General features: G+C 43.2%; 1 protein-coding gene across 7 annotated transcripts in view; it reads left to right on the top strand.

Annotated features, from left to right (window-relative positions):
- otud7a (OTU deubiquitinase 7A) overlaps positions 1–25561 on the top strand; it is a 151927-nt gene that overhangs the window by 67687 nt on the left and 58679 nt on the right. For all 7 annotated transcript variants that reach the window (XM_087982230.1, XM_087982229.1, XM_087982231.1 and 4 more), the window contains one exon: positions 24770–24871. In XM_087982230.1, the coding sequence (XP_087838356.1) occupies positions 24770–24871 (102 nt within the window). The remainder of the gene's footprint in view (positions 1–24769; positions 24872–25561) is intronic.

Here is a 25561-nt window from a genome sequence, read left to right as displayed (position 1 = left end):
TGCTGACTATCCATGAACTAAATCCAGTCAGCCTCGTGCTCTGGATCTGTTCCCGTAGATTGCAAATTAATTTTTTAAAATATTCATTCATGGGATTAATTTATTGCCCATCACTAATTGCCCAGAGGACAGGTAAGAGTGAACCACAATGCTATTGGTCTGGAGTCACATGTAGGCCAGATGAAGTAAGGTTGTCAGCTTCTTTCCTTAAAGGATATTAGTGAATTAGATAGGTTTTTCCTGACAATCGACTTAATTAGGCTCTTAATTCCAGACTTTTCTTGAAGTCAGATTCCACAATTTGCCGGATCTCAACGACATTACCTGGTTCTCTGGATTAATAGTCCAGTGATAATACCACTTAGGCCATCACCTCCCCTTCAAATCAAAACTGGCAGCGGTGGCATCTATAGTGCCTGGAACTTGGGTTCAGTGCCTTGGACCTTTTGGCCGTGCTACACAGGCCCGCAGTCCTTTAAGTGTCCATCTAATTTCCTTTTGAAATCAGTGCGGCTCGATGGCTCAATGGTTAGCACTGCTGCCTCACAGCTCCAGAGACCCAGGTTCAATTCCACCCTTGGGCAACTGTACAAACTCCATACAGACATTCTCCCAGTGTTTGTGTGGCTTTCCTCCACATACACCGGTTTCTCACCACAGCCCAAAGGTTGGTGCACCACCAAAGGTGCAGGTTAATACTAGTTGCCCGTAGTGTACAGGGATTAGCAGAGGGCCATGCTAAATTGCCCGTAGTGTCCAGGGATTAGCAATGGGAAATGCAGCTTTACAGGAGTGGGTTAGGGATTGGGTCAGATGGGATGCTATTCGGAGGGTCAGTGTGGATTTGATAGGCCAAATGATTTGCTTCCACACAGTAGAGATTCTTCAGTCATTGATTTGTCTCTGCTTCTATCACCCTTGTGGACAGTTCGTTCCAAGTCATTACCACACAATATAGAACACAACAATATAGTGCATAACAGGCCCTTCGGCCCTCGATGTTGCACCAATCTGTGAATTCATCTAAGTTCATCCCCCTACACTATCCCATCATCATCCATGTGCTTATCCAAGGATTGTTTTAATCTCCCTAACGTGGCTGAGTTAACTACATTGGCAGACTGGGCATTCCACGCCCTTACCACCCTCTGAGTAAAGAACCTGCCTCTGACATCTGTCTTAAATGTATCACCCCTCAATTTGTATTTAAGCTTCCTTGAACAAGCTGACATTGTCATCCTTGGAAAAAGACTTTGTGTGTACCCTATCTAATCTTCTGATCATCTTGTATGTCTCTATCAAATTCCCTCTTAGCCTTCTTCTTTCCAATGAGAACAGATCCAAGTCTCTCAACCTTTCCTCATAAGACCTTCCCTCCAGAGCAGGCAACATCCTGGTAAATCTCCTCTGCACTTTTTCTGATGCTTCCACATCCTTCCTGTAATGGGGCGACCAGAACTGCACACAATATTCCAAGTGAGGCCGCACCAGCATTTTGTATAGTTGCAGCATGACATTACGGCTCTGGAATTCAATCCCTCTCCCAATAAAACCAAATACACTGTACGCCTCTTTAACAGCACAATCAACCTGGGTGGCAACTTTCAGGAATCTATGTACATGGACTCGAAGATCCCTCTGCACATTTATACTACCAAGAATCTTTCCATTGACCCAGTAGTCTGCCTTCGTGTTATTCTTCCCAAAGTGAATCACCTCACATTTAGCTGCATTGAACTCCATTTGCCACCTCTCAACCCAATTCTGCGGTTTATCCAAGCCCCCCTGCAACCTGCAACATTTTTCCACAGTGTCCACCACTCCACCCACTTTAGTGTCATCTGCAAACTTACTAATCCATCCACCTTTGTCTGCATCTAAGTCATTTATAAAAATGACAAACAGAAATCGTCCCAAAACAGATCCTTGTGGCATACCACTCGTAACCAGACTCCAGGCTGAATATTTTCCATTAACCACCGCTCGCTGCCTTCTTTCAAAAAGCCAGTTTCTAATCCATACTGCTAAATCACCCTCAATCCCTTACCTCCAAATTTTCTCCATCAACCTACCATGTGGAACCTTATCAAAGGCTTTACTGAAGTCTATGTATACCACGTCAACTGCCGTACCCTCATCCACATGCTTGGTCACCTTCTCAAAATTCATCTGTGAGGTTTGTGAGACATGATCTGCCCTTGATGAAACCATGTTGACTATCTGAAATCAAATTGCTTGCTAGATGATTATAAATCATATCTCTTATAATCCTTTCCAAAACTTTTCTTACAACAGACGTAAGGCTCACTGGTCTATAATTACCTGGGTCATCTTCACTGCCCTTCAAGCGCACAACATTTGCAATCCTCCAGTCCTCTATACTAAATCTGTAGACAATGACGACTCAAATATCAAAGTCAAATACTCTGCCATCTCCTCCCTAGTTTCCCAGAGGATCCTCTGATAAATCCCTTCAGGCCCAAGGGACTTGTCTACTTTCACTCCTTCTAGAATTGATAACACCTCTTCCTTACTAACCTCGATCCTTTCTAGTCTCATATCTCGTATCTCATTCTTCTCCTCTATAATATTATCCTTTTCCTCAGTGAAAACCGATGAGAAATATTTGTTTAGCACCTCTCTGATCTCCCATACAAATCCCCACTTCTGTCTTTGACTGGCCCTATTCCTACCCTAGTAGTCCTTTTTTCCCCCTCATATACCTATAGAAAGCTTTCGGGTTCTCCTTTATTCTACCTGCTAAAGACTGTTCGTGTTCTCTCTAAGGCTCCTCTTAACTCTCCCTTTAAATCCTTCCTGGCTAATCTGTAACTCTCCATCACCTCATCTGAACCATCTTGTCTCATCGTCATGTAAGCCTCCTTCCGCTTAACAAGAGATGCAATTTGTGTCGTAAACCACAGTTCCTTTACCTTATCACTTTCTGCCTGACAGGGACATTCCTATCAAGGACATGCAATATCTGTTCCTTAAACCAGCTCCACATTTCGATTGTCCCCATTTCCTGCATTTTGCTACCCCGTTCTATACATCATAAATTTTGCCTAATCGCATTATAATTGCTCTTGCCTTGTGGCATGTACCTATCCCTTTCCATTGCTAAACTAAACATAACTGAATAATGATCACTCTCTTCAAAGTGCTCACCTCCAACTAAATCAAACGCCTGGCCTGGTACATTACCAAGCACCAGGTCCAGTGTTGTCTCCCCTCTTGTCGACCCTTATATATTCTGTGTCAGAAAACCCTCCTGCACATATTGAACAAAAACTGATCCATCCAACATACTAGAGGTATAGCATTTCCAGTCGATGTTGGGGAAGTTAAAGTCCCCCATTATGGCCACCCTGTTCCTTTCACTCCTACCCAGAATCATTTTGCCAATCCTCCCCTTCACCTCCCTGGAACTCTGCGGAGGCCTATAAAAACCTCCCAGCATTGTGACTTCTCCTTTCCTGTTTCTAACCTCAGCCGATACTACCTCAGTCAATGGGTTCTCATCAAAAGCTCTTTCAGCCACCATTATACTATCCTTGACTAACAAGACCACACCACCCCCTCTTTTACCGCCTTGCCTGTCCTTAATGAAAGATCTAAACCCTGGAACCTGCAACATCCTTTCCTGACCCTGTGCTATCCATGTCTCCGAACTGGCCACAATATTGAAGTCTTGGGTATCTCTCTATGCTGCAAGCTCACCTACCTTATTTCGGATACTTCTGGCATTGAAGTAGACACACTTCAAACGAGCTTGCTGTCTGCCAGCACATTCCTGTGACCGTGAAGTCCTGTCCATGCCCTCCCTATTCTCATCCTCCTGTGCACTGGAGCTATACCTCAGGTTCCCATTCCCCTGCTGAACTAGTTTAAACCGAACCGAATAGCACCAGCAAATTTCCCACCCAGAATATTAATACCCCTCTGGTTCAAGTGAAGACCGAAGCTCTTTCTCAGATCTCCCTGAATCTGTTGTCCCAAACCCAGTCAATTAATTGAATTATCTTTTCTCTTTATCATATCTGGTCAACATGAACAGGTTGGACCAAAGGGTTTGTTTCCATGCTGTACATCTCTATGACTCTATCTTATTCAAACCTGCTATAACCTTGGACATATTTTACAAAATCTTCCTTTGACCTCCTTTGTTCCAAGCAATCAGAGTTTCTCCAAATTAACATTTTTAAAATAATATTCCTCTATCTCTGGAACAATTCCATCTCCAGTATCCATTGTTAATATTATGGTGATGAGAGATAAATGTAATATCCTACATGTAGCCTAATCAGCGACTCTCAAAAGTTCAATGTAATTTCCCTGCCTTTGAACTAAATAAATCGTTTTATGAAACTCAAGGTACTTTACGAACCATGCTGAATATTTCATGCTACCTTTAAAGATCCCAGTTACACCCTAGGGCCCACTTTCCCTGCACACTGTATAAAACTCTGTCATTTAGTCTCTATTGCTTCTCTTTATGTCATCTTTACACGATGCATGACCTCACATTTCCAGGTATTAAATGCTATCTGTTCCTTGTCTACACATTGTTTTACCCTAGCTTTGTCTGGATGCAGTTGATTTGTATTATCTTCACAATTGCCACTTCTCCAAGTTTGGTATCATTGACATGTTTTGAGGATTTGGATAAATAACCTTTGACACAATGTCTAGATAATTTGGATAGCTGCTTTGGGAGAATGGGAAAAGAGTGGTGCTGGAAAAGCACAGCAGATCAGGCTGCATCCAAGGAACAGGAGAGTCGACCTTTCAGGCATAAGCCCTTCATCAGGACTCTGACTCTCCAGCATCTGTAGTCCTCACTTTCTCCCAGAATAGGAAAAGAGACTGGCAATAATAAATTATTTCCTTTATCAATTATGAAATTTAAGTGATGCTCCATTTTTTATGTCCTGAGAGAAAGTAAACTTCTGAAATATTTGAATTGCTGAAATAATATACTAATGTATTTGCTTTAAAATAAATCTGCTGAATATTTGTTGTGCCTTTTTCACTAACTTGTTGTTAGCCATCTGTAGTCTAATACTTTATCTAAAACTATGCTTGCTATGAATTTAAAAATTGAAATTAAATTAAATTTGCAGCACTTAAATATCATTCAGGATTTTGCTTAAAATACCTTCTGAAGTTGCCAGTTAAAATGAAGGATTTATATAATCATCTGGAAAGGAATAATTTGATTACGGATAATCAACACTGGTTTTGTGAAGCGTCAGTTGTGCCTCACAAACCTTATTGAGTTCTTCGAAAAGGTGACAAAACAGATGGATGAAGGTAACGCAGTGGTGTATCTAGACTTCAGTAAGGTGTTTGATGAAGTTCCACACGGTAGGCTATTGCACAAAATCAGGAGTTTCGGGATTGAAGGTGTTTTCGTGGTTTGGATCAGAAATTGGCTAGCTGAAAGAAGACAGAGGGTGGTGGTTGACGGGAAATGTTCATCCTGGAGCTGTTCCCAGTGGTGTGCCGCAAGGATCTATTTTGGGGACACTGCTATTTATCATTTTTATAAATGATCTGGAGGTGGGCAAAGAAGGATGGTGAGTAAATTTGGAGATGACACTATGATAGGCTGAGTTGTGGATAGTGCCAAAGGATATTGTGGGTTACAAAGAGACATAGATAAGATGTAGAGTTGAGTGGAGAAGTGGCAAATGGAGTTTAATGCAGAAAAGTGTGAGGAAGAAGTAACAGGAATGCAAAGTACTAGGCTAATGGTAAAATTCTAGGCAGTGTAGATGAACAAGTCTATTCATCCTGAAAGTTGCCTCCCAGGTTGATAGGGTTGTTAAGAAGGCATATGGTGTGTTGACATTTATTGGTATAGGGACTGAGTTTCAGAGCCATGAGGTCATGCTTCAGCTGCACTGGTAAGGCCGCACCTGGAGTATTGTTTGCAGTTCTGGTCACTGCTTTATAGGAAGGATGTGGTTGTTGTTGTTGAATACTGATGACTTGTTCCAGTGTAGTTGTCCATTCATGGTCAGTCACATTGGTGTACAGAGTTTTTTGGCCTAAAATTTCTTGTTCGTTTTTGTGGAGTCAGTTGTGGGCATCATTTATCGTTGCACAATGGACCTGAACAGGAAGACACAACATGTCCAGAGTCACCCTCCCATCCATTAAAGACATTTCAGAGATGACCATCAGACTACTCCGGCCCCTAGGCATCATGGTAGCCCACAAATCTATTACCACACCGTAACAACTACTGATGAATTGAAAGGACCCCATACCCACAACCAGCAGAACAAATGTAATGTACAAAATCCCTTTTAATACTGTAACAAACATTACATTGGACAAACTGGCAGATAACTAGCCACCAGGATACATAACCACCATGGGACAATATATTTGTCCTGGGACAGACCAAACAGAGACACAGATGGGAATTCCTAGAGGCCTGGCATTCAAACCAGAACTCCATTAACAAACTTATCGATTTGGACCTGGTTTACCAAATTTTCAGAAACAGAAGTGGAAAAGATATCAGCCACCACAACAAACCAAGACACGCAAATTGCAAGTAGGACAGAACACCAACACTTCATCGGAGGCTCACTGATGATGTTACCTAGCATGGTGATGAACAGTCTGCAAACAAACCTACAACCTCATCCACAACCTGAGGTACAAATCATCTCCGAGGCCTCATCTATGTCTTCAGAGTCCACAGATTGCCTGTATGGGAGCCACCTTTTCCTGGTTATACTTTTGCTCCTTGCACTCTTCGAAAATGCCTTTCGATTTTTCCTTTGTTTTACCTATGTGTTTTTCATGCTGTCTCTTCACTTCCCTAATTTCTTTAAGTAATCCCTGCACTTTCTGTATGCCTTGAGCTTCTGGTATTATGAGCCCTCAGTATTTGTCATATAAACATCCCTTTTTATTCCTGTACATTTTTTGACATGTTTCTGAAATTTTTGTTGCAATTTATAACTTTTTTTTGTCTCGTAACCTTCAATTCCTGTGACCGCTGCCCATTTGTGAAGTTTTGGGCATGTGAACGATATTTTAAAAATGTGTAAAGTTATCGTTAAGGCTTAAATTGGATCTTTGACCAGTTACATTATTATAAGGGTGGCACGGTGGCAGTGGTTAGCACTGCTGCCTCACAGCACCAGGATTCCAGGTTCGATTCCAGTCTCGGGCAACTGTCTGTGTGGAGTTTGCACATTCTCCCTGTGTCTGCGTGGGTTTTCTCCGGGTGCTCCGGTTTCCTCCCACAGTCCAAAGATGTGCAGCTCAGGTGAATTGGCTATGCTAAATTGCCCATAGTGTTTACTAACCTAGTGTTATGTGCATTAGTCAGAGGGAAGTGGGTCTGGTTGGGTTACTCTTCGGAGGGTCAGTGTGTGGACTGGTTGGGCCGAAGGGCCTGTTTCCACACTGTAGGGAGTCTAACCTAATCTCGTTTTTAAATTCTGATCTGATACAAAGCCAAGTATTCCATTTGTGTCTTTGTGTTTCAGTCATAGTTAAAAATCACACAACACCAGGTTATAATATAGCAGGTTTGTTTAGAAGCACTAGCTTTCAGAGAGCTGCTCCTTCAGGTAGCTGAAAGAGCAGTGCTCTGAAAGCTCGTGCTTCCAAATAAACCTGTTCGACTATAACATGGTGTTGTGTGATTTTTAACTTTGTCCACCCCAGTCCAACACCAATTCCTCCACCTCATGTTTCAGTCATGAAATTCAGATCTATGCTGTGACAACTGCTGCTCGAGAGCAGTTTCCTCAGCGCTAAAGAACTGTGAAGAAATGCTATCTTGAGTGATCCAAAAAGCATTTCCAGATGGTTCCTAGTTCTGGTTCCATGTGTTACTTGCAACTTCCTGTCATACCTCAATTGAGCTTCATGTAATGTTTATTTTTCCTTGAGGGTCTAATTTTGATAATTTAATTATTAGAACAAAAGAACATTAGGAGTAGGCCATCTGGGCCTTCAAGCCCACTCCGCCATTCAATATGATATTGGCTGATCTTTTCGTAGCCTAGCTTCACTTAACTGCCTTCTCACCATAACTCTTTGTTTCTTTACTGTTCAAAAAATTATTTATCTTGGCTTAACTACTTCACTGGACATGGAATTACTCAGATTCCCAACCGTCTGGGTGAAGAAATTCCTTCTTAATTCAGTCCTAAATCTGCTTCCCCAGATTTTGAGGCACTGCCCTCTTGTCCTAGTTTCGCCTGCCAGTGGAAACGTCCTCTCTACGTCTATCTTGTCTACTCCCTACATAATTTTATGTTTCTGTAAGAACCTGACTCATTCTTCTAAATTCCAGTGAATATAATCCCAGTCTCTCCTCATAAGACAACCCCCTTGACTCTGGAATCAACCTACTGAACCTACTCTGCACCTCTCTGATACCAGTATATCCTTTCTCATACAAGGAGATTGCACACAGTATTCCAGGTGTGGTCTCACCAGCACTCTCTACAACTGCAACATAACCTCCCTGTTTGAAACTCAATCCCTTTAGCAATGAAGGACAAAATTCAATTTACCTCCTCATTTACCTGTTGCACCTGCAGACCAACCCTCTGTGATTCATGCACAGGGACACCTAGATCCCTCTGCACAGCAGCATGCTGCAATTTTTTTTTACCATTCACATAATAATCCTCTTTAGTGTTATTCCCAGCAAAATGGATGACTTCACATTTATTAGCATTGTGTCCCATCTGCCAGACCTTGGCCCACTCACTTGAAGTGTCTATGTCCCTCTGCAAAGTTTCACAGTCCTCTGCACACTTGGATCTACCACTCATGTTTGTGTCATCCGCAAACTTGAAACACTACACGTGATCCCAAACTCCAAAGCATCTATGTAAATGGTGAATAATTGAGGATCCAATAATGATCCCTGAGGCACACCACTAGTCACTGATCGCCAACCAGAAAAGCGCTCATTTATTCCCACTTTATGCTTCCTGTTAGTTAATCAATCCTCTATCCATGCTAGTTGATTACCCTTAAAGCTATGCATTTTTATCTTATGCAGCAGCCTTTTATGTGGCACCTTGTTGAATGCCTTTTGGAAATCTAGATACATCACAACTACTATAGAATCATAGAATCCCTACAGTGTGAAAGCTGGCCATTTGGCCCAACAAGCCCACAACAATCGTTCAAAGAGTAACCCACCCACACCCGTTCCCCAACCTTATTCCTCGACATTTCCTCTGAGTAATGCACCTAACCTACATAGCCCTGAACATTATGGTAAATTTAGCATGGCCAGTTCACCCAACGTGCCCATCTTTGGACAGTGGAAGGAATTCGGAGCACCCAGAGGAAACCCATGCAGACAGTGGGAGACTGCAAACTCCACACAGACAGTTGCCCGAGGCTGGAATCAAACCCGGGTCCCTGGCGCTGTGAGGTAGCAGTGCTAACCACTGTGCTGCCCATGCTGGATCCTTGTTGTCAACCGTGCTCATAATATCTTTATAGAATTCCAGCAGATTAGTTAAGCATGACCTGCCTTTAATGAACCTATGCTGCATCTGCCCAATGGGACAATTTCTCTCTGGATGCCTTGCTAGTTCTTAGTTGATAATAGACTCAAGTATTTTCCCCACTACAGAAGTTAAGCCAACTGGTCTAAAGTTCCCCAAATTTTGTCTATCGCCTTTTTTAAACAGTGGTGTCACATTTGCTGTTTTCCAATCCACTGGAACTGCTTCAGAGGTCAGTGAATTTTGGAAAATTAGAGGAAGTGCATTTGCTGTCTCTCCTGCTATCTCTTTACCTCCATTAGCTTGTCCAACGCTATCTCTTTTGTGATAATGGTTGTTTCCAGGTCCTCACTTACTTTCGTCTCCTTGTCAATTACTGGCATGTTATTAGTGTTCCTTCACTGTGAAGAACAACACAAAATACCTATTCAATGCCTCGGCCATGTCCTTATATCCAAGGAGCAGGAGATTCAACGTTTTGGGTCTTAGCCCTTCATAGAGTCATAGAGATGTACAGCATGGAAACAGACCCTTCGAATGACGCTTGTGATTCGGGCCTGAGAGATAAATGGGAGGGAATTGATCTTAGGGGGAAAGTAGCTGGGACACCAGCTGGTTCATGACACCATCCATATCCTTCACCTCCTCCAAAATTTTCATTTCCCTAGCCCCTAATGCCTCATCTTCACCATGGACATCCAGTCCTGTACACATCCATCTCCCATGACGAAGGTCTCCAAGCCCTCCGTTTCTTACTCTCACTGTCCCAACCAGTATCCTTCCACCGATACCCTCATCCACCTGGCTGAACTGGTCCTCACCCTCAACAACTTCTCCTTCCAATCTTCCCACTTCCCCCAAACCAAAGAGGTAGCCATGGGACTCAGCTATGCCTGCCTGTTTGTTGGATATGTGGAGCAGTCGATCTTCCACAGTTACACCGGCACCACTCCCCACCTGTTCCTCCATTACATTGATGACTGTATTGGCGCTGTCTTGTGCTCCTGCGAGGAGGTTGAACAGTTCATCAACTCTACCAACACCTTCCACCCTGACCTTAAATTCACCTGGACCATCTCAGAAACCTTCCTCCCCTTCCTGGACCTCTCCATCACCATCTCTGGCGACCAACTAACCACAGACATATACTACAACCCATCGACTTCCACAGGTCCCAAATGGTTGACATTGCCCTCCAGAGCATCTCCTCAACTTTACACACCACCACCATTGAACCCCATCCCTCCCAATGCAACAAGGAAATAACCCTGGTAAAAACAATGACTGCAGATGCTGGAAACCAGATTCTGGATTAGTGGTGCTGGAAGAGCACAGCAGTTCAGGCAGCATCCAAGGAAATAACCCTCCCTAGTCCTCGCATTCCACCTCACCAACCTGTGTATACAACACATCATCCTCTGCCATTTCCGCCACCTCCAAATGGACCCCACCACAGAGAGATATTTCCCTCCCCATCCCTGTCATTGTTCTGAAAAGACCATTCCCTCTGCGACCCACTCATCAGATCCACAACCCCCACCAGCCCATACCCCACTACTGGCATCTTTCCCTGCCACCACAGAAAGTGCAAAACCTGCGCCCACACCACTCCCTTCACCTCCGTCCAAGGCCCCAAGAGATCCTTCCATATCTATTGGAAATTTACCTCTACCTCTACCAATGTCACCTGCTGCATCCATTGCACCCGATGTAGTTTCCTCTACATCAGGGACACAGGACGCCTTCTTGCAGATCGTTTCAGAGAAATCCCTGGGACACCTGCACCCACCAACCCCACCACCCCATGGTTGAAGACTTCAACTCCCCCTCCCGCTCCGTCAAGGACATGCAGGTCCTGGGCCTCCTCCACTGCCAAATTGTTAGCACCTGATGCCTGGAGGAGGAATGCCTCCTATTCTGCCTTGGGACCCTGTAACCACATGGGATAAACAGCTTCCTCATTTCCCCTCCCCTCACATTATCCCAGTCCCAAGCTTCCAATTCTGCACTCCCCCCTGGACCCATCCATCATCCCCCTCCTCCCAATCTATCACCTTCACCCACCTGTCACTTTCCCAGCTACGTTCCCCCAACCCCACACCCCTCCCATTTATCTCTCAGCCCTGACCCACAAGCCTCATTCCTGATGAAGGGCTTATGCCCAAAATGTCAATTCTCCTCCTCTGATGCTGGCTGGCCTGCTGTGCTTTTCCGGCACTACACCCTTGATTCTGAACTCTAGCATCTGCAGTCCTCACTTTCTTCATGTCCTTATATCCCATGACTAGTCCTCCTTCTCATCCTGTAAAAGACCAATATTTTACCTGAGCCACTCTTTTGTTTTTTATATTTCTTGAAACTTTTGCTATCTGTCTTTTTATTCAGAGCTAGTTTACTCTCATTATCTAAAAGTTATAAAGAAAAGAAAGATAACGTTTTTCCAATCTTCTAGTTTCCCGCTGGTCCTTGCCACTTTGTATGCCTTCTCTTTTAATTTGAAAGCCTTCCTTATTTCCTTCAACACTCATGGTAGATTACCCCTTTTCCTTCAGACTTTCCTTTTCACTGGTATACACTTTTGCTGAGTCCTTTGAAAGTCCTCCACTATTCATCACATTGCCACCATGAAGTCTTTGCTTCTAGTCTACTTTAGCCGACTTCTCCCTCATCCTATTGTAGTCTCCTTTATTTAAGCACAGGACCGTCGTATTGGATTTTATCTTCGTATTTTCTATCTGTATTCTAAATTCACCCATACTGTGATCGTGCCTTCCAAGAGGATCCCTATGATATCATGCATTATTCCTGTCTCATTACACAGGACCAGATCCAGGATCGTGTGCTCCCTTGTTGGTTCTATTACATGTTCAAGAAAACTATCGTGGATACATGCAATGAATTTTTTCCTCAAGGCTACCATGACCGACTTTATTCGAACAATCAACATATACGATTAAAATTGCCCATGATAACTGCCATGCCATTTTTTTATAGGCAATAGATATTTCTTTGCTTATTGCCTGCCCCAATGTGATATTGTTTGGTAGCCGATAGACTACGCCTATCAGTGACATTTTATTCTTAGAATTTCTAATGGATTCAACCTTATTCTCCATCGAATCTTTATCATGTTTCACCACTGCCCTGATGTCACCTTAAATATCAGAGCTACACCACCTCCCTTATCTTCCTGTCTGTCCTTCCAAATAGTCTGGTACCCTGCTTATTTAATTCCCAATCATGACCATCCTGCTACTAAATCATACTCTTTTGCGATGATTTGTGCTATTAACTCATCTACCTTGTTTCGAATGCAACAAACATTCAGGTAAAGTGCTTTTCTGCTGGTTTTTATACCATCTTTATGAATTCTAACATCTCCATTAATCATATCTCCTGAGTTATCCTTCCTTTTAATTTCTTGCATAGTTTGCACACATGCTTTCCTCTCTATTTACCATCATACTTCTTGTCATTTGTTTTCCCCTTACCTTCCCCCGATTCACTAATTTATGGTCTTTGTGACCACCCTTTTCACGAGAACACTGATTCCAGATCAGTTCAGGTGGAGACTGTCCCATTAGTACAGATCCCCATTCCAGAGCTGATGCCAGTGCCTCATGAAATGAAACCCCTCTTTCTCACACCACTCCTTTCGTCACGTGTTTACTTCCCTAATTTTCTCATCCTTAAACCAACTGACAAATAAAGACCCTTTGATGATTTTTTTAGCTGACCCAGCAATTCTTTGTGGTTTAACTGATTGTTTTGCAGCTGTGCTAATATTCCCAAAGGATATACCAGTGTCTCTGCAAAGATTAGTTAGCACGTGGAAGTGGGTCACAGTGACAGAGACGGTGTGATGGTACTTTGCTTAATTTTTGCCCCTAGCATAGAGTTAAAAGAAGGTGGTTTCTTTCATGTCATATATTCATGTACATGCTTGTTTGGTTGTTGAGATGATGCTTCTTCAGTTAACCTGGTGGTTTGAAGCTCAGCTATAAGTTGCAGAACGGTCTTTTCATTTGCACGAAAGAAAATTACTTCAATCTGTGTATATAGAGTGATAGAGATGTACAGCATGGAATCAGACCTTCTTGTCCAACTCGTCCGTGCTGACCAGATTTGCTAAATTAATTTGGTCCCTTTTGCCAGTGTTTGTTGGCCCACATCCCTCTAACCCCTTCCAATTGACATACCCTTCACTTCCCTCCACTTAACCTGATGAAGGAGCAACGCTCTGAAAACTTGTGATTTCAAATAAACCTGTTGGACTTTAACCTGGTGTCATGTGACTTCTGATTTTGTCTATTCAGGTCTAACACCAGTATCTCTACATCATATTCATGTACCCATCTAGTTGCATTTTAAATGTCGTTGTACCAGCCTCAACCACCACTTCTGGCAGCTCATTCCATACATGCACCACCCTCTGCAGGAAAGAGTTGCTTCTTAGGTCAGTTTTAAATCTTTCCCCTCTCACCTTAAATGTGTACCCTTTAGTTTTGGACTCCCTAACCTGGGGAAAAGACCTTGGCTGTTCACCCTATCCATGCCCCTCATGATCTTATAAACTTCTGTAAGGTCAGCCCTCAGCCTCCCATACACCAGGGAAAACAACCCCAACCTATCCAGCCTCTCCCTATAGCTCAGACCCCGCCCACCCACTCCTAAAACACCTGGCAACATCCTTGTAAAACCTTTCTGAACCCTTTCAAGCTTTGAAACAACTTTCCTATAGCAGGGAGTTCAAAATTAAATGCAGTGTTATAAACGTCGCCCAAGCAACATCCTGTACAGCCACCAGATGACCTCTCAACTCCTATACTCAATGCGCTGACCAATAAAGGAAAGCATTCCAAGCGCTGCCTTCATTATCCTATCTACTTATGATTCCACTTTCAAGGAACTAGGAACCTGCACCCCAAGGTCTATTTGTTCAGCAACATTCCCCAGGACCTTATCAGTAAGTGCTATCCTGATTAGCCTTACCAAAATGCAGCACCTCTCATTTATCTCAGTTTAACTCCATCTGCCACTCCTCTTTGTGGCCCATCTGATCAAGATCCCATTGTACTCTGATGTAACCTTTTTCACTGTCGACTACACCAATTTTGGTGTCATCTGCAAATGTACTAACCATGCCTATGTTTACATCCAAATCATTTAAGCAAATGACAAAAAACAGTGGACCAAACACCAATCCTTGTGGCACACATCTGGTCACAGGCCCTCAGTCCGAAAAACAATCCTTCACCACCATCCTCTGTATCTTATCTTCAAGATAGTTTTGTATTGAAATAGCTCTCCCTTTATTCCATGTGATCTAACCTTGCTAACCAGTCTACCATGCGGAACTTTGGCTACATGGACTTCAGCAAGGCATTTGACAATGTCCATTACTCTACCTTTATCAATCTATTTTGTCACTTATTCAAAAAAACTCAATCAAGTTAGTCAGACATGATTTCCAATGCACAAAGCCACGTTGACTACCCCAATCGGTCCTTGCCTATTCAAATACAAGTACATCCTGTTCCTCAGCCTTACCCACGATTTACGACAGGCTCACCAGTCTATAGTTCCCTGGCCTTTCCTTACCATCTTTCTTAAGTAATGACACCATGTTAACCAACTTTTGGCACCTCACCTGTGGCTATCGATGATACAAATGTTTCAGCAAAGGGGCCAACAATCACTTCGCTAGCTTCCCATAAAGTTCTAGGGTGCACCTGACCAGGTCACTGAGATTTATCCACTCTTATGCATTTTAAGATGTCCAGCATCTCCTCCTCTGAAATGGGGACACTTCCCAATATATCATTATTTATTTCTCCAGGTTCTATAACTTCCAAAACCTTCTCTACAGTAAACACTAATGCAAAACACCCGTTTAGTATCTCACCCACTTTTTGCAGTTCCACACATAGGTGGCCTTGTTGATCTTTAAGGAGCCATATTCTCTCCATAGTTACTCTTTTGTCATTAATGTATTTGTAGTATCTCTTTGGATTCTCCTTAACCCTATTTGCCAAAGCTATCTCATTTCCTCCTCTTGCTCTCCTGATTTCCCTCTTGAGTATACTCCTACTGCCTTTGTACTCTGCTGGGGATTCCGTCAATTTCAACTGTCTACGCCTGACCTATGCTGCTTCCTTTTTCTTGACCAGAGCCTCAATTTCTCTCGTTGCTACACCTACCAGCCTTGCCATTCACACTAACTGAAGCAGACTGTCTCTGGGCTCTCATTATCCCATTTTTGAAGGTTTCCCATTTTCCAGCTATCCCTTTACCTGCAAATAGCCTCCCCAATGAACTTTTGAATGGATAGGATCTATTTATATTTAGAAAAGAATGAGCTTATCAGTGATAAGCAACATGGTTTTGTGCGGGGGAGATCGTGCCTTACCAACTTAATAGAGTTCTTCGAGAAAGTGACCAAGTTGTTAGATAAAGGATGGGCTGTTGATGTCATATACATGGACATTAGTAGGGCGTTTGGTAAGGTTCCCCTTTGTAGACGAATGGAGAAAGTGAAGCCACATGGTGTGCAGGGTGCTCTAGCTAGGTGGATTAAGATCTGGTTGAGCAACAGGAGATAGAGTAATGGTTGAAGGAATTTCTCGAAATGGAGAAAGGTGACCAGTGGTGTTCCACAGGGGTCAGTATTGGGGCCACTGTTGTTTGTAATATACATAAATGATCTAGAAGAGAGCACTGTTGGTATGATCAGCAAGTTTGCAGATGAGACAAAGATTGGCGGAGTAGCAGAAAGCATAAGGGACTGTCAGAGAATACAGAAGGATATAGATAAACTGGAGAGTTGGGCGAAAAAGTGGCAGGTGGCTTTCAATCCAGAGAAATGTGAGGTGATGCATTTAGGCAAGTCGAATTCTAGAGTGAATTATACAAAGACTGGAAGAGCCTTGGGAAAAGTTGATGGGCAGAGAGATCTGGAGTGCAGGTCCATTGTACCCTGAAGGTTGCTGCACAGGTAGATCGAGTGGTCAAGAAGGCATATAGTATGCCTGCCTTCATTGGATGGGGTATTGAGTATAAGAGCTGGCAAGTCGTGTACAATTTTAACAAGACATTGGTTCGGCCGCATTTAGAAGACTGTGTACAGTTCTGGTCGCCACGTTACCAAAAGGATGTGGACGCTTTGGAGAGGGTGCAGAGAAGGTTTACGAGGATGTTGCCTGGTATGGAAGGTGGTAGCTATGAAGAGAGGTTGAGTAGGTTAGGTTTATTTTCACTAGAAAAAAGGAGATTGAGGGGGGACCTGATTGAGGTTTACAAAATAATGAAGGGTAAAAACAGGGTGGATAGAGACAAGCTTTTTCCCAGGGTGAAGGATTCAATAGCGAGAGGTCATGTTTTCATGGTGAGAGGTGGAAAGTTTAAGGGGGATACACGCGACAAGTATTTCACACAGTGTGGTGGGCGTTTGGAAAGCATTGCCAGCTGGGGTGGTAGAGGCAGACACAGATGCATGAGTAGGTGGGGAGCAGAGGAATACAAATGCTTAGGAATTGACCGACAGGTTTAGACAGTACATTTGGATCGGCTCAGGCTTGGAGGGCTGAAGGGCCTGTTCCTGGGCTGTAAAATTTCTTTGTTCTTCTTTGTTCTTGCCTAATACCATCAAAATTGGCCTTCCTCCAATTTAGAACATAGAACATAGAACAATACAGTGCAGTACAGGCCCTTCGGCCCTCGATGTTGCGCCGATCCAAGCCCACCTAACCTACACTAGCCCACTATCCTCCATATGCCTATCCAATGCCCGCTTAAATGCCCATAATGAGGGAGAGTCCACCACTGCTACTGGCAGGGCATTCCATGAACTCACGACTCGCTGAGTAAAGAACCTACCCCTAACATCTGTCCTATACCTACCCCCCCTTAATTTAAAGCTATGCCCCCTTGTAATAGCTGACTCCATACGTGGAAAAAGATTCTCACTGTCGACCCTATCTAAACCCCTAATCATCTTATACACCTCTATCAAGTCACCCCTAAACCTTCTTTTCTCCAATGAAAACAGCCCCAAGTGCCTCAGCCTTTCCTCATACGACCTTTCTACCATACCAGGCAACATCCTGGTAAACCTCCTCTGCACCCGTTCCAGTGCCTCCACATCCTTCCTATAGTATGGCGACCAAAACTGCACACAATACTCCAGATGTGGCCGCACCAGAGTCTTATACAACTGCAACATGACCTCAGTACTCCGGAACTCAATTCCTCTACCAATAAAAGCCAGTACGCCATATGCCGCCTTCACCGCACTATTTACCTGGGTGGCAACTTTCAAAGATTTGTGTACATGGACACCAAGATCCCTCTGCTCATCCACACTACCAAGTATCCGACCGTTAGCCCAGTACCCCATCTTTTTATTACACTTACCAAAGTGAATCACCTCACACTTAGCTACATTGAACTCCATTTGCCACCTTTCTGCCCAGTTCTGCAGCTTATCTATATCCCGCTGTAACCTGCCACATCCTTCCTCACTGTCTACAACTCCTCCGACTTTCGTATCATCTGCAAACTTACTCACCCAACCTTCTAACCCCTCCTCCAGGTCATTTATAAAAATGACAAACAGCAATGGTCCGAAAACAGATCCTTGCGGAACACCACTAGTGACGGCACTCCAAGATGAACATTTGCCATCAACTACTACCCTATGTCTTCTTCCAGCCAGCCAACTCCTAATCCAAACCTCCAACTCACCCTCAATGCCATACCTCCGTATTTTTTGCAGTAGTCTACCATGGGGAACCTTATCAAACGCCTTACTAAAATCCATATACACCACATCTACTGCTTTCCCCTCGTCCACCTCCTTAGTCACCTTCTCAAAGAATTCAATAAGGTTTGTGAGGCACGACCTGCCCTTCACAAAACCATGCTGACTATCCTTGATCACGTTATTCCTATCCAGATGTTCATAAATCCTATCCCTTACAATTCTCTCTAAGACTTTGCCCACAACAGAAGTGAGACTCACCGGCCTATAGTTACTAGGGTTATCCCTACTCCCCTTCTTGAACAAGGGAACCACATTTGCTAGCCTCCAATCTTCTGGCACTACTCCTGTAGACAACGAGGACATAAAAATCAAGGCCAATGGCTCTGCAATCTCTTCCCTTGCTTCCCAGAGAATCCTAGGATAAATGCCATCAGGCCCAGGGGACTTATCTATTTTCACCCTTTCCAGAATTTCCAACACCTCTTCTCTACATACCTCAAAGCCATCCATTCTACTTAATTGTGACTCAGTACTCACATTGACAACAATGTCCTGTTCCTGAATGAATACTGACGAAAAGTATTCATTCAGTGTCTCCCCAATCTCTTCAGCCTCCACACGCAACTTCCCACTATTATCCTTGACTGGACCTATTCCTACCCTAGTCATTCTTTTATTCCTGACATACCTATAGAAAGCCTTAGGGTTTTCCCTAATCCTACCAACTAAGGACCTTTCATGTCCCCTCCTTGCTGCTCTTAGCTCTCTCTTCAGGTCCTTCCTGGCTACCTTATAACTCTCAATCGCCCCAATTGAACCTTCACGCCTCATCTTTACATAGGCCGCCCTCTTCCATTTAACAAGGGATTCCAATTCCTTATTAAACCAAGGCTCCCTCACATGACCCTTTCCTCCCTGCCTGACGGGCACATACTTATCAAGGACACTCACTAGTTGCTCCTTGAACAAGCTCCACATATCAATTACACCCTTGCCTTGAAGCTTACTTTTCCAGGTCACACATCCTAAGTCATGCCTCACAGCATCATGATTTCCCTGCCCCCATCTATAACTCTTGCCCTGTAGTGCACACTTATCCCTCTCCATCACTAGAGTAAAGGTCACCGAATTGTGGTCACTGTCCCCAAAGTGCTCACCTACCTCTAATTCTAACACCTGGCCTGGTTCATTACCCAGAACCAAATCCAGTATGGCCTCACCTCTTGTTGGCCTATCTACATATTGTGTCAGGAAACCCTCCTGCACACATTGGACAAACACTGACCCATCTAACGAACTTGAGCTATAGCTTTCCCAATTAATATCAGGAAAGTTAAAGTCCCCCATAACAACCACCCTATTACTTTCACTCTTCTCTTGAATCATCCTCTCAATCCTTTCTTCTACGTTTCTAGGACTATTAGGAGGCCTGTAAAAAACTCCTAACAGGGTGAGCTCACCTTTCCTATTCCTAACCTTAGCCCAAACTACCTCAGATGGCGAGTCTTCATCCATCGTCCTTTCCACAGCTGTAATACTATCTTTGACAAGCAATGCCACACCTCCCCCTCTTTTACCCCCACCTCTGACCCTACTAAAACATTTAAACCCTGGAACCTGCAACAGCCAATCCTGTCCCTGTAGAACTTTAAACTTTATAATCTGGTTCCCTCTATTTCTTACAGCAGTGATTAACTATGGTTACTTTGAACAAAACATATAAAAGAAATAATTTCAAAGATACAAGTGTAGGATTGTATACACGCTGGCTCCAAGAGCCATAATAATCTAAAAGCAAGCTAGGGGTTGTGTGAATGTTTTGCTAAAAGGTTTACTGTAAGAACTCCCACCCTGGCCAAAAAAAAATCTATGAAGCTCTAAGATCTTGAAGTAATTGTCTTTAATTGTACAACTACCTTTCTGTGCATTAAACTAGACCTCCCAAATATTTCAGGGTCAAGAAACCTAACTTAAAGTATAAGCTATACTAACCAGAAATTTAATGTACCCAGTTATGCTGCACAAAATAATGGCTTACAAAAACTATCACAAAATACATTGGATTTTGAGGTAACCTCTTTAGACTTTCACGAAGGTCCTCAGCTGCATAAATAAAACTATTCCCATTTAGAATGATAACTTAATTTATTACCTTTATCATATCCTGAAATTCAATTTTTTAAAAAGAAAATGATCTGCTTTATATTGAATGACTCAGTGCTGCCACCCTTGAGAGCCTCTTCCATTGATTAATAACTTGCTCATTGAAATATTGTTTTTGTGGATTAGTTTACAGTTTACAATTAGTTAATTGATTTCTTATGTTTATCTAATAACTGCACAATTGACAGTCATTTTTAGCAAGAAAATCTAGTACATTATGGTGGTGGGTTCTCCAAGGCTATTGTGATATGACAATCTATTTACTAAATCATGATTACTTTTAAGATTGTTTGTTTGCTTTTAGAAAATAATTGTTTCAGTTTTCTTTGCGTCCTTAAGCTTTTACTGAAAAGCTTAAATCAAGGATAATAGTGGGAAGTTGTGTGTGGAATCAGAGGAGATGGGGAAGCACTATATAAATATTTTTCGACAGTGTTCACTATAGAAAATTAAAATGTTGGCGAGGAAGATGCAGAGATACTTGCATCTGGACTAGAAGAGATTGAGATTCACAAGGAAGAGGTATTAGAAATACTGCAGACTGTGAAAATAGACAAGTCCCCTGGGCCGGATGGGATCTATCCTAGCATCCTTTGGGAAGCAAGGGAAGAGATTGCTGAGCCTTTGGCATTGATCTTCAAATCATCATTGTCTCCAGGAATCGTGCCTGAGGACTGGAGGATAGCAAATGTGGTTCCCTTGTTCAAAAAGGGTAGTAGAGACAACCCTGGTAATTACAGACCAGTGAGTCTCACTTCAGTAATTGGTAAAGTGTTGGAAAAGGTTATAAGAGAGAGGATTTATAATCATCTAGAAAAGAATAATCTGATCAGGGACAGTCAGCACAGTTTTGTGAAGGGTAGGTCGTGCCTAACGAATCTTATTGAGTTTTTTGACAAAATGACCAAATAGGTAGATGAGAGTAAACCGGTTGATGTGATGTATATGGGTTTCAGCAGGGCGTTCAATAAGGTTCCCCACAGTAGGCTATTATATAAAATGCAGAGGAATGGGATTGTGGGAGACATAGCAGTTTGGATCAATAATTGGCTTGCTGAAAGAAAACAGAACATAGAAAAGTACAGCACAGAACAGGCCTTTTGGCCCACGATGTTGTGCTGAGGTTTAATCCTAATGTAAAATATTGTAACTTAACCTATGCACCCTTCAACTCACTGCTATCCATGTGCATGCCTACCAGTCGCTTAAGTGTCCCCAATGACTCTGTTTCCACCACCACAACTGGCAATGCATTCTATACATTCACAACTCTCTGCGTAAAGATCCTACCTCTGACGTCTCCTTTATACCTTCCTCCCAATATCTTCAAACTATGACTCCTCGTACCAGTTAATCCTACCCTGGGGAAAAGTCTCTGGCTATTGACTCTATCTATTCCACTCATTGTTTTGTACACCTCGATCAGGTCACCTCTCTTTCTCCTTCTCTCCAGAGAGAAAAGTCTGAGCTTAGTCAACCTTTCTTCATAAGACAGGCCCTCCAATCCAGGCAGCATCCTGGTAAACCTTCTTTGCACCCTCTCCAAAACCTCTATCTTTTCCATAGTAGGGCAACCAGAACTGGACACAATATTCCAAATGTGGTCTCTCTTGTAGAGCTGCAGCAAAACCTCTATGTTCTTAAACTCAATCCCCCTGTTAATGAAAGCCCAAAACACCATATGCTTTCTTAATAACCCAATCCACTTGGGTGACAACTTTGAGGGATCTATGAACTTGCACACCCAGATCCCTCTGTTCAGCCACACTGTCAAGAATCCTGTCTTTAATCCTATATTCAGCATTCGAGTTCAACCTTCCAAAATGCATCACTTCGCATTTATCCAGGTTGAACTCCATCTGCCATTTCTCAGCCCAGCTTTGCATCCTGTCTATATCACGCTGAAGCCTGCAGTAGCCATCGATCCTATCAATGAACCTCCAACCTTTGTGTCATCTGCAAATTTACTAACCCACCCCTCAACCTACTCATCCAAGTCATTTATAAAAACTACAAAGAGCAGAGGCCAAAGAACAGAGCCCTGCGGGACCCCAATTAACACTGACCTCCAGACAGAATACCTTCCATCTACAGCTACTCTCTGCCTTCTGTCAGCCAGCCAATTCTGAATCCAGATAGCCAAATCTCCCTGTATCCCATACTTCCTGACTTTATGAATGAGAACCTTATCAAATGCCTTGCTGAAGTCCATATACACCACATCCACTGCTCGACCATCATTGACCTGTCTTGACACCACCTCAAAGAACTCAATAAGATTTGTGAGGCATGACATGCCCCTCACAAAGCCATGCTGACTGCCTTTAATGACACTATGCTTTGCCAAATAGTCATAAATCCTATCCCTCAGAATTCTTTCCAAAACTTTACATGATGTCACAATTCCAGCTGATGCTAATACTGGACTGGGGCAGGCAAATGGTGATTGATGTATTCGTGGTTACAATGGATGCTTTTTTTTCACCTTGAGTACTGAAAAAAGCAAAGAGGTGGAGGTTTTGTTACAACAACAAGGACCTCCAGTTAGATTACATCTAGGATAGTGACAGTGATTCTGGCACCACACCATATTCCATGTTAGGAATTACGGGGACTATATAGTGACTTTGTGCACAGGTATTCTATCAGAATTTACCTAGTTTCCAAGGATTAATTTGAGCTGCTTTAATAGACAATTCGTAGAACTTAGAAGATTAGTGATGACAGATCAATCTTTTCAGAATATTAACAAGAACTGACCAGAATGGGAAAAAGACATGGTAAAATATCTTTTGTAGCTTGTATAATGCATTTACCATCTTGATTGCCGCTTAAATATTTCGATACAGATTTGTGAATGCAACGTAAAATTAATGTAATGAACTTGAGAAGTAGTTCAAGAAGGAAATTTATTTCCTAGCTGCCATGACACACAGTATGACCTTACACAATATTTGCAGCATATAATTAAAATGAGAAACTGGACATGTACAGCCAGAATGGATATAATGAACATTTGCACTAAATTTCATTAGTGCTTCAGTTCTGGCAGGAGTTGCTGTGTAACCACTTTTGTAATCACTATGATGCTGTGCCACACTTTCATATGGAATGCGAGTATTTTTATTCATGTAATGTGTCTTGATTGGATGGCTTCCTTCATGGACTGCTTGGTAAAGGAGTGAGAGTGTGGTGCTGGGAAAGCAAAGCAGGTCAGGCAGCATTCCTGAACGAAAGGTTTTTGCCTGAAATGTCTACTCTCCTGCTTCTTGGATGCTGCCTGACCTGTGCTTTTCCAGCACCACACTCTTGACTCTGACCTCCAGCATCTGCAGTCCTTGCTTTGCCTTGCTTGGTAAAGGGGCCAACCTTCTAAGCCATAAAGACCAGAATGCCCCAAGGTCTCCCCATGGTGTTGTTAGTTAGCTCATCCTTGCTGGAATGGTAGTGAGATCCAACAGTTCACCACCTCATTGAAATGCACATGGGCTAGCTTGGAATTAGACAAGAGTTCTTACACTCCACTGTGATTTCTGCTAAACACAGACCTTTGCAGGAAATTGTCTGTATGGGTGTTGACTAAGGGCACGATTAACCTCTCTGGTGATGTCAGTCAAACATCAATTTTGATTACAGTCAATATAGTTTACTGATGTTCAGCTTTTAGGCTTGTACGTGAAGACTAGGTAGATCCATATTAAAATAAACATGTTTCCAGGAGAAACTGTAATTAAATTGCATGTTATTTTTTTGTCCAAACCTCTGGAATTCCTACAGTGTGGAAAGAGACCATTCAGCCCATCAAGTCTGCACCAACCCTCTGAAGCTAATTCCATTCAGACCCAGGCCCCCACCCTATCCCCATAATCCTGCATTAACATGGCCAATTCATCTAACCTGCACATCTTTGGACTGTGGGAGGAACACGGAGTAGCCAGTGAAAACCCACACAGACACTGGGAGAACGTACAAACTCCACACCCAGTCACCCAAGGCTGGAATCTGGTTCCCTGGTGCTTCGAGGAATTAGTGTAAACCAGATAAATTCCACATCTGAAAAAATGGCATTGACATTGAGCATTCACCTAGTTTCGTTTGTATCTCGACTGTTTAATTGCAATATGACCTTAAGATGTGTCTTTTCTATCACTCCCTTCAATGTTACTGCCATAAAGGTGCGAAGATAAGCTGCCAAAATTAAGCGATAAATGGTAATTTATGCCACCAAATAAAAATAAGTAGTTTAATATTGTGCACCCTGAAACTCTGTAAACTTCAACAGATAACCAGTGACATCACTGTTACCATGCTATTTACAAACTGACTTTTAATTTTCCAGGTCGACTAAATTGGTGGTCTGTTGTTTGTTCAAGTTGCAAACGGCTTCTCCCACTAGCAACAACAGGAGATGGAAACTGTCTCTTACATGCAGCCTCCTTAGGTAATATACATGTAAAGTGTAACCAGTTTATTTTGTTGCAGTTTGTTCAAATGTTTGGCATAAATAATGTCCCGACAGATACATAACTTAGGTACAGAAATTCAAATTCCAAGTGCTAACTTCAAGGAATTGCATGACAAGATTTCAAGATTTCTTCCGATAAAAACAAACTGGAAGCAACTCTATTTCTCTCTCTCCTTGCCCACGTCCCTCTTGCGTGCCCCACACCCCGTCATCTCGCTTGGCCCGTCTCGTTCGCCCCCGTCTTGCTTGCCTCCGTCTCACGTGCTGCACTGTTGCCCCTCCCTGCACTCTCGCCACTCCCAGCCCTCTTGCGCCCCCTCACTCCCCTCCCCCTGCACTCTTGAGTCCCCTGCCCCGGAATCTTTCCCCCATCCCCAAACCACTCGCCCCCCCCGCCCACTCGCCCCCCCGCCCACTCTTGCTCCCTCACAACTCTCATCCCCATGCCCCCTTTCCAGGCCCTCCGTCCCACTCCCCAGCTTTCCACCCCTTCCCTCCCTCTCTCTCTCTTCTCTTCCCTCCCCCTCCCCCTCCCCCTCTCTTTTCCCTTCCCTCCCCTCCCTACTTTCTGTCCCCGTCCCCTCGCGTCCCACCTTCTCCCCCCACTCTCTTTCCCCACCCCATTCTCTTTCCCTGCCCCTGCCCCACCTCGGTCCTCCCATCTTC

The sequence above is a fragment of the Chiloscyllium plagiosum genome, unplaced genomic scaffold (assembly GCF_037043375.1).
Source record: "Chiloscyllium plagiosum isolate Xiang-an unplaced genomic scaffold, Cpla_swu_hap1 HiC_scaffold_42, whole genome shotgun sequence".
Taxonomy (NCBI): Eukaryota; Metazoa; Chordata; class Chondrichthyes; order Orectolobiformes; family Hemiscylliidae; genus Chiloscyllium; species Chiloscyllium plagiosum.
The sequence above is the reverse complement of the archived record's forward strand: the minus strand, read 5'-3'. Positions and strand labels throughout refer to the sequence as shown.